At 39.8% G+C, this 10,347-nt stretch overlaps 1 protein-coding gene across 1 annotated transcript; it reads left to right on the top strand.

The window, feature by feature from the left end:
* Window positions 1–1,610: 1,610 nt before the first annotated feature.
* Window positions 1,611–9,638, top strand: psma4 (proteasome 20S subunit alpha 4). The gene is made up of 9 exons (XM_061975372.2): window positions 1,611–1,741; window positions 2,088–2,113; window positions 2,191–2,233; window positions 4,503–4,665; window positions 4,758–4,835; window positions 4,951–5,039; window positions 7,332–7,462; window positions 7,547–7,670; window positions 9,412–9,638. Exons 2-9 carry the CDS (start codon window positions 2,111–2,113, stop codon window positions 9,564–9,566), a joined length of 786 nt encoding a protein of 261 aa, XP_061831356.1. The 5' UTR covers window positions 1,611–1,741; window positions 2,088–2,110; the 3' UTR covers window positions 9,567–9,638.
* Window positions 9,639–10,347: the final 709 nt, after the last annotated feature.

Genomic DNA, 10,347 nt, shown 5'->3' with positions numbered 1-10,347 from the left:
TACATCCTCCCCCCCACCCCCAATCCAACACCCTCGACGCAAATCCCATAGGGGTGATGAAAGGATGGTCAGCGCCTGAGAGCTGCGGCCTACCACCATGACCCCGCACTCCCTTCCCTCTGTTGCTAGATATCTCGAGATGTACGTTGTAATATGTATATGTGCTTTGCTATGGAGGTTTTTTCCCACTCCAGTCTGGGCCCCCTTAGGAGCCCAGTCTAGATTGTATTTTTTTTTACTCATTCTTCCCCAGCGTTTGACCTTTTTCCCCATCTTTTACGGGTGCCTTGTCAGCGTTCCTGTTCTGCAACCCTGTACACTGTTTGTTTGTCTAATCTAATCTTGAACGGGTTTGTGCTGAAAACAAAGTTTTGTTGTACTTGTGCAATGACAATAAAGACCTATCCTATCCTATACAACATTTGTATAATCCTTAAACAAAGTAACAGTGAAACTCAATGTATTAATCACTGAATGGAGAACTGGGGGTGGGATTAAGTTTGATCATATTACGCCTATACTGGCTCACCTGCACTGGCTTCCTGTGCACTTAAGATGTGACTTTAAGGTTTTACTACTTACGTATAAAATACAACACGGTCTAGCTCCATCCTATCTTGCCGATTGTATTGTACCATATGTCCCGGCAAGAAATCGGCGTTCAAAGACCTCCGGCTTATTAGTGATTCCCAGAGCCCAAAAAAGGTCTGCGGGCTATAGAGCGTTTTCTATTCGGGCTCCAGTACTATGGAATGCCCTCCCGGTAACAGTTAGAGATGCTACCTCAGTAAAGCATTTAAGTCCCATCTTAAAACTCATTTGTATACTCTAGCCTTTAAATAGACCCCCCTTTGAGACCAGTTGATCTGCCATTTCTGTTCTTTTCTCCTCTGCCCCCCTCTCCCTTGTGGAGGGGGGGACACAGGTCCGGTGGCCATGGATGAAGTGCTGGCTGTCCAGAGTCGGGACTCGGTTGGGGACGTCTCTGAGCTGCTGACCCGTCTCCGCTCGGGATGGTATCCTGCTGGCCCCACTATGGACTGGACTCTCACTATTATGTTAGATCCACTATGGACTGGACTTTCACAATATTATGTCAGACCCACTCGACGTCCATTGCATCCGGTCTCCCCTAGAGGGAGGGGGGGTCATCCACATCTGCGGTCCTCTCCAAGGTTTCTCATAGTCATTCACATCGACGTCCCACTGGGTTGTGAGTTTTTCCTTGCCCTTATGTGGGCTCTGGACCGAGGATGTCGTTGTGGCTTGTGCAGCCCTTTGAGACACTTGTGATTTAGGGCTGTATAAATAAACATTGATTGATTGATTGATTGATTGAGTAAATAAGTTATCTTCTTCCCACTCCCTTTCAGGCTAAACTGGACAATCATGCTTACATACTGTACATTACCTTTTGCATTATATTAATGTATATTATTATGTATTGTCGACCTTGTACTTTTTTTTTTATGTAATTTCCTGAAATACATGAATAAATGAAATGAAATTAAATGAACCTACCCAATTAACAACACATTAAAATTCCAGCAAATTTACCGTTGACTAAGTTTGTAAATAAATAGGTGTTATACCCTCCCGCAGACAGGTGGCGCTGTGGGACGCAGTTTGCACCGTCGCGACACTTCAGACCGGTGCGCATGAGGAAGCGTTAAACAGAAAGTACAAGACTCAACATCTTCGTTGGCTAAAACGACAACAACGTACTCCTTTTTCGTCTAAGGTACTGCAAATAAATGATGTGGCTAGCATATAATAATATACTCCACTTTGTTTCAGTCTAAGAAGTTTGACTCCGTCTTACAGTCATTGTGTACTAGCATGCTAGCTAACTAGCTGAGATATTGCAGATTCATTCTGTGGAGCAGCGACTGTCACGCTTATAATAGTCACTCATTCTTATGTTTTAATGTGCTTATGTACTGTACTGTTTATATAAATGTATAATATGATAAGTCCTCTCCAGCCAGTAGTTTAATTTTCGCAAATATTTTAATTGCATTAGAACGAGTGATAGGTACGCCAAAAAAGTGCGCTTTTGGCTAATATGACATCTTTGTTATTTGCAGGATAGTTCCTTGGTCACGCAAACATGGTATGTTACAACTTATGTTCTTGTAATGTCTAAATATGTTAGTTGTTTACTCATTACTGTTCTTGCTTGATGTTTAGTCACGCAGATATGATTCCCGGACAACCATATTTTCTCCTGAAGGCAAGTGTTATTTCCTTAATAATAGCAGTGGAAGTTTGTTTTCTGTTATCATGCTTCATTAACTACCCACAATGCATCCGGAAAGTATTCACAGCGCTTCACGCTTTCCACATTTTTGATATGTCACAGCCAAATGGATTAAATTCATATTTGTCCTCAAAATTCTACACACAATACCCCATAATAACGATGTGAGAAATTATTTATTTATTTTTTTGTTAATGTATCAAATGGTCCTAGTGTGTGAATGTGAGTGTGAATGTTGTCTGTGTTGGCCCTGTGATGAGGTGGCGACTTGTCCAGGGTGTACTGTGCCTTCCGCCCGAATGCAGCTGAGATAGGCTCCAGTGACCCCGAAAGGGACAAGCGGTAGAAAATGGATGGATGAATTGATGGATATCAAAATAAAAAAACTAAGAAATCACAAAGACATGAATATTCACAGCCTTTGCTCAATACTTTGTTGATGCACAGTCGACAACAATGACAGCCTCATGTCTTTTTAATACAATACCACAAGCTTGGTACACCTACACTATATTGCCAAAAGTATTTGACTCACATATGAACTTGGAATTGCCATCCCATTCCTAACCCATAGGGTTCAATCTGATGTCGGTCCACTGTTTGCAGCTATTACAGCTTCAACTCTTCTGGGAAGGATGTCCACAAGGTTGCGGAGTGTGTTTATAGGAATTTTCCACCATTCTTCCAAAAGCGCATTGGTGATGTCACACACTGATGTTGGTCGAGAAGGCCTGGCTCTCAGTCTCCGTTCTAATTCATCCCAAAGGTGTTCTATCGGGTTCAGGTCAGGACTCGGTGCAGGCCAGTCAAGTTTATCCACACCAGACTCTGTCATCCATGTCTTTATGGAACCTGCTTTGTGCACTGGTGAACAGTCATGTTGGAAGAGGAAGGGGCCCGCTCCAAACTGTTCCCACAAGGTTGGGAGCGTGGAATTGTCCAAAATGTTTTGGTATCCTGGAGCATTCAAAGTTCCTTTCACTGGAACTAAGGAGCGAAGCCCAACTCCTGAAAAACAACTCCACACCATAATTCCTCCTCCACCAAATTTCACACTCAGGACAATGTTGTCCGAAATGTAGCGTTCTCCTGGCAACCTCCAAACCCAGACTCGTCCATCAGGTTGCCAGATGGAAAAGCGTGATTCATCACTCCAGAGAAGGCGTCTCCACTGCTCTAGAGTCCAGTGGCGACGTGCTTTATACCACTGCATCCCGACGCTTTGCATTGGACTTGGTGATGTATGGCTTACATGCAGCTGCTCGGCCATGGAAACCCATTCCATGAAGCTCTCTGCGTACTGTACGTGGGCTAATTGGAAGGTCACATGAAGTTTGGAGCTCTGTAGCAACTGACAGTGCAAAGAGGTCGCCGACTTTCTGCACAATGCGCTTCAGGATCCGCTGACCCCTCTCTGTCAGTTTACGTGGCCTACCACTTCGTGGCTGAGTTGCTGTTGTTCCCAAACTCTTCCATTTTCTTATAATAAAGCCGACAGTTGACTTTGGAATATTTAGGATAATTTCACGACTGGATTTATAGTACATGTGGCATTTTGAGCAATTTAGCAACTTAGGCATGCCTAAGTGCTTGATTTTATACACTTGTGGCCGGGCCAAGCGATTAGGACACCTGATTTTGATCATTTGGATGGGTGGCTAGATACTTTTGGCAATATAGTGTATCTTTGGGCAGTTTTGCCCATTCCTTTTTGCAGCACCTCTCAAGCGCCATAAGGTTGGATGAGATGCGGCTGCCCTTCTCCCACAATCGCTCATTTTAGAAGGCCGGCCAGCCCGAGGAAGAGTCAAGTTGGATAATGGAGACCACTGTGCTCATTAGGACCTTCAAGGCCACGGATCATTTTCCGTACCCTTCCCCAGATTTTTACCTCAAGGCAATCCTGTCTCGAAGTTCTACAGACTTTTCCTTCGACTTCATTTTTGGTTTGTGCTCTGCCATGCACTGTCCAGTTTGGAAGCTTATATACAGTATAGACCCGGGTGTGACTTTGCAAATCATGTCTAACCAACAGAATTTACCACAAGTGGACTCCAGTTAAGCTGTCGGAGCATCTTAAGTATGATCAGTTGATCTGCTTGAGTTAACTGGAGCTGAGCTTGTCAGCTCAAAATTGAAGGCCTGTGAATTCTTTCCTGATGCACTGTACATTTCTTAAGCTGGGCTATTGAGTCTACAACTCTTTAAATTCTCCATTAAGTCCCTACGTACCCTCTTACAGGTCGCTTGTATCAGGTGGAGTATGCCATGGAAGCTATTGGCCATGCTGGAACATGTCTCGGGATTCTAGCGAACGATGGAGTGCTGTTAGCTGCAGAGAGACGCAATATCCACAAACTGTTGGACGAGGTCTTTTTCTCTGAGAAGATCTACAAACTGAATGAGTGAGCGCATTCAGCTGCAGTGACCATGTCAAAGAGATAAGTAATTGTAACGCAGTGGGTGATTTTTTTTTTTTTTTTTAATTTTTTTCCAGAGACATGGCTTGCAGTGTTGCAGGGATCACATCAGATGCTAACGTGCTGACAAATGAACTGCGGCTAATCGCACAGAGGTACAACCTGTTTGTGTTTAAACTTCTATAACTTATTGGAATCCATTCATGACATAGTTTACTTTACCATCCAAGAAACAAAAACTGTGTGTGTGTTAAATGTTTTCCTTGTCAGATATTTGCTGCAGTACCAGGAGCCGATCCCTTGTGAGCAGCTGGTGACAGCGTTGTGTGACATCAAGCAGGCCTACACTCAGTTTGGAGGTAGGAAGCTTTCTCATGCGTCCTTTAATGGAGCAAAAATGCATTTTTTGTTATCATTGAGACATTAGAACATAATATGGACCGAAATTATATTTATTTTTAGCTGAATCAAGTCCATGTGGCACAGCAGCAAATCTGCATTGGAATTATGAAGACATTTTTTATGAAGTTCATCATTTCAGGGACATGCAGAAAAGCCACAACTTTTTTGGTACATTTATTTATATATATATATATATATATATATATATATATATATATATATATATATATATATATATATATATATATATATATATATATATATATATATATATATACATACATACATACACACAATACAGTGTTTCCGATACATGTATTTATTTGTGCCACAAATAACTTACGACGGCCACAATTAGATTTGATGCTGCCAATAATGCCCAGGCTCTTAGTCCCATTATGATGGGACTGTTATGAATAAGAGTCAATTGTAAGAAAAAAAACAAATACTAGTGAACATTTTTTTTTAAAGAAAATTATAGCAGATTATGCAAATTATTCAAAGGCGTCATGGTGACCACGCCCATGACCATGCCCCCACCACCACAGGTATCTTGTCAGTCCAGGAGAAACACTGAAAATGCATACATTACAAAGCACCCATACTACAATTTCTTATGTCGTCGCTTAAAATTGGTACAAGCCAGCACATAACCTTTCAAATACATGATTTTATATCACAAATGAATAACATTTTGGGTGGTTATGCATTTTAATTGAGAGAGAAAGCCAAATAAAATCCAATGTTATACAAACCCTGTTTCCATATGAGTTGGGAAATTGTGTTGGATGTAAATATAAACGGAATACAATGATTTGCAAATCCTTTTCAACCCATATTCAATTGAATGCACTACAAAGACAAGATATTTGATGTTCAAACTCATAAACTTTATTTATTTTTTTTGCAAATAATAATTAACTTAGAATTTCATGGCTGCAACACGTGCCAAAGTAGTTGGGAAAGGGCATGTTCCCCACTGTCTTACATGGCCTTTTCTTTTAACAACACTCAGTAAACGGAACTGAGGAGACACATTTTTTAAGCTTCTCAGGTGGAATTCTTTCCCATCTTGCTTGATGTACAGCTTAAGTTGTTCAACAGTCCGGGGGTCTCCGTTGTGGTATTTTAGGCTTCATAATGCGCCACACATTTTCAATGGGAGACAGGTCTGGACTACAGGCATTAGAACGGGGGGGGTTTGTTTGTAGTATCACACCATTTACTGTGATACGAGTTACTGTTTGTGTCATGTCCTTAGACAAATCTGAAGATCTTTTCTTGGCTGAATGCATACCAGTCCATTACAGGATTTACATTTACACCTATAGAAAATTTAGAGTCTGCAATTAACCTTATATGCTTGTTTTGGGGATGTGGGGGGAAGCTGGAACAGCAGGCTAAAACCTACATCGGCACATGAAGAACATGCAAACTCCAGAGTTTAAAAGCAAGAACACACGAGAGTGTTCACTGCACCTTTGGGAAAAGATTGTTTGTTCACACATATGAAAAAAAAAAAAGCACAGTCTCTTTTTTTGTGTGTCGCAATGATGCTAATGGACATGATTCAGTGTTTCACACAGAACAGCAATCTATTTTTGGCTGCGAAGGCTTTCCCAGGGGCATTGTCAATATGACATCATCATATATTTTGCATAATTGGCTATGATGCATACATTTTATTCAAAAGGCTAAAAGATATTATACAAATATTTAAAGAAAATGTGTGTTGTTAGTTATTAGTATCATCATATGTTTTTCTTGTGACATTCTATTGTTTTGCTCTATTTTTTTCCAATTGCTGCTGCCTTTTTTATTACTTAAATGTAACACTTTGTACACCCTTGGTTTATTTACTTATTTCATTCTGCCCTCCTTCAATGTTGGAATTTGATTTGGCAAATTTGTAAACATTCCTTTGAATTACAGATGTAAAAATGTTCAACTTAAGGTTGTTTATTGATAGTAATGCAAAACTAAGCAGACAACTGTGATGTATGAATCAAGTTAAATCAACAACACGGTTTGGTATCAACTGAAAAAAATTTAATACGACCTTACAGAATAAATAAAAGTTGCAATGCTAACATACAATGGATGGCCCCATAGACAGGATAACGAAAAATAGCATTGTGAGTGTTGTAAAGGTGTAAAAACTTAAACAAATGAGGTTTTAATGAAACCAAACAAAAATAAAACCGCCAATACAATGTAGATTTCGACATCTGTGTGGATTCCCCTTGTAGGCAAGCGGCCGTTCGGCGTGTCTCTCTTGTACATCGGCTGGGACAAGCACTATGGCTTCCAGTTGTACCAGAGTGACCCCAGTGGCAACTACGGAGGATGGAAGGCAACATGCATCGGCAACAACAGTGCTGTAAGCTCCACTCACAAATAAGTTTACATGGCACTGACTGAGCTACGTTGAAATTAAGTTTCAAGCTGTTCTCTCACACCTCAGGCCGCGGTATCCATGTTGAAGCAGGACTACAAGGAGGGAGAGATGACTCTGTCCTCGGCTCTGGCTCTGGCCGTCAAAGTTCTCAACAAAACTATGGACGTCAGCAAGCTGTCTGCGGAGAAAGGTGAGATCTAGCTGGGCCCTAAACCAGATTTAGGGTCTTTAATTCCTGAAACCTAATGTCATTGCCTCACTTACACACCCAGTATGTTTACATGCACTAAAAAAACTCATTATTGACTTAATTTTAAATACATTTTGTACATAATAGTGCAGACAGATTTGATATAAAGAAGCCAGAATATGATTTTAAAATCATTCTTGTTAATATTCGCTTAAATATGATTATAAATCTGTCAAGGTTCCCTTTACTTCAGAGTGTAAGGTAGAGATGATCTTTGTCTGTGGATAATGGGGACGGCGTGGCGAAGTTGGGAGAGTGGCTGTGCCAGCAATCTGAGGGTTACTGGTTCAATCCCCACCTTCTACCATCCAAGTCACGTCCGTTGTGTCCTTGAGCAAGACACTTCATCCTTGCTCCTGATGGGCCTGGTTAGCGCCGTGCATGGCAGCTCCCGCCATCAGTGTGTGAATGTGGAAAATAGTGTCAAAGCGCTTTGAGTTCCTTTTAAAAAGGTAGAAAAGCGCTATACAAGTACGACCCATTTACCATAATAATCATAAAAATACATCTTTTTTATGATTATGCGGTTGGGAGAGTGGCCGTGTCAGCAACCTGAGGGTTCTTGGTTCAATCCCCACCTTCTACCAACCTCGTCACGTCCGCTGTGTCCTTGAGCAAGACACTTCACCCCTTGCTCCTGATGGGTCGCGGTTAGGGTCTTGCATGGCAGCTCCCGCCATCAGTGTGTGTGTGTGTGTGAATGAGTGTGTGAATATGGAAATAGTGTCAAAGCGCTTTGAGTACATTGAAGGTATAAAAGCGCTATAGAAGTATAACCCATTTATTTACCATTTATCTTTATTATGATTAGTATTATTAATGTATCTATTGGGGGTTAAGTTTCTACTCTCTTTAAAAGCTAGTGACTCCTCCGTTTCCATCTTTAATCAAGGCCCCCTGAAAGCACCACAATTTTGCAGCTATGAGATGCAAAAGTTATTACCTGTATCCACTCGGTCACCCAAAGGGGGGTCCCCACATCTGCGGCCCCTTCTAAGGTTTCTGGAAAGTACATTGTAGCCCAGGGGTGTCAAAGTCCTTTTTTATTGAGGGCCACATCGCAGTTGTGGTTGCCGTCAGGGGGCCGCTTTTAACAAGGAGTTGTGTGTGTGTGCGTTTTATATAAGCTATAAAAAATATATTTAAATTTTACTTAAAAAACTTGCAGATCAGTCACCAGAATTTTACAGTAAAAGCAGTGGGTTTTTTACAGCATATAAAAACATTGAATAAATGGAATGGAATGGAAAACAATACCACTGTTTTTAGCGGTAAAATTCAAGCAACAGAGGTGCCTTTTTTTTTTTTTTTTAACGTAAAATCTTGTTGTTTTAATGTTTTTTAATGTGTTAGTGTCTTACTGTGTCTTACTCAATAAAAACTATTTTTTGAAATACATGATAAAATAATATTTTGATAATACTGAATTTTAAAAGATATGCAATTGAATGCAGTGCATGATTTTTAATGTAAAAAGGGAAAGAACAAATATTTAGTCAGAAAAGATTAAGCATTTTATTATCGCATATTATTTCCAGGCTTTTGTGGGCCACATAAAATAATGTAGCGGGCCAGATTTGGCCCCCAGGCCTAGTTTTTGACACCTGTGTTCTATCCGAAGACCAACCCCAAAGTGGTTTAAACATGTTGTAAATGTCTTCTCCTTGCTGTGTTGTTCCAGTGGAGATTGCCACACTGACACGAGAGGGAGGCATAACAAAAATCAAGGTGCTGAAACAGAAAGAGGTGGAAGAGCTCATCAAGCGACACGAGGCTGAGGAGGCCAAGGCCGAGAAAGACAAAAAGGAGAAGGAGCAGAAAGAAAAGGATAAATGAGCACAATAATGACATTTATGTCAGATAACCCTGTATTGTTTTTGTCTTTTACATTAAAAGTTTGGAAACTTGTGTTTCTGCTTCAGTTCTTAATTCTAAAAGAAATGGCACACAGTAATACTTTACTTAAATATAAAGAATTCCACTATTAAATGTGTGCTGTTTCTCTTGCATGTGAACTATAGAGATGTGACGTTAGTGAACGATTTGAGTCGTTTGAATGATGAGAAATGATTCGCTGTTACATTCGTTTGGGGCCTGTTTCTCATGCACCTGCAGATGGACTGTTGCCCACGCTGCATGTGCATGCCCTCCTGACTGGTGACTGGACTAGAAAAATCAGACAGTCAAAAGAAACACAATCATTTAGATTCACTTTATATATTTATGTTTTAATTATTAGATAAGCAGTAATAGGTGGATGGATGGATTCACTTTTTATCTATTTTTTAATTGGGTTCACTTTTTTTTCTTTTTTTTTAATTATTTAATTTTTTTTAGTTTTAATTAAAGAATCTTTATTTTTTATTTGCATTCACCTGTATATACTTTGTTTTTATTTTTGATTCACTTGATTATATATTTTATTATTTGGATTAACTTAATGTAATATTTTTTTATTTGCATGAACATTTTTATTTTATTCTTTTAATCTTTAATTCACTTTTTTATGTTTTATTTGGATACTTTTTGTTTTTTTATTTGGATACACTTTTTTTTTTTATTACATTTTTGTTTGGATTCATTTTTTATTTTAATTTACTTTTTGTTTATTGTTTTA

Source organism: Nerophis lumbriciformis, linkage group LG15 (genome assembly GCF_033978685.3).
Source record: "Nerophis lumbriciformis linkage group LG15, RoL_Nlum_v2.1, whole genome shotgun sequence".
Taxonomy (NCBI): domain Eukaryota; kingdom Metazoa; phylum Chordata; class Actinopteri; order Syngnathiformes; family Syngnathidae; genus Nerophis; species Nerophis lumbriciformis.
Note: the sequence above shows the minus strand (reverse complement) of the source record. Positions and strands in the feature narration are given on the sequence as shown.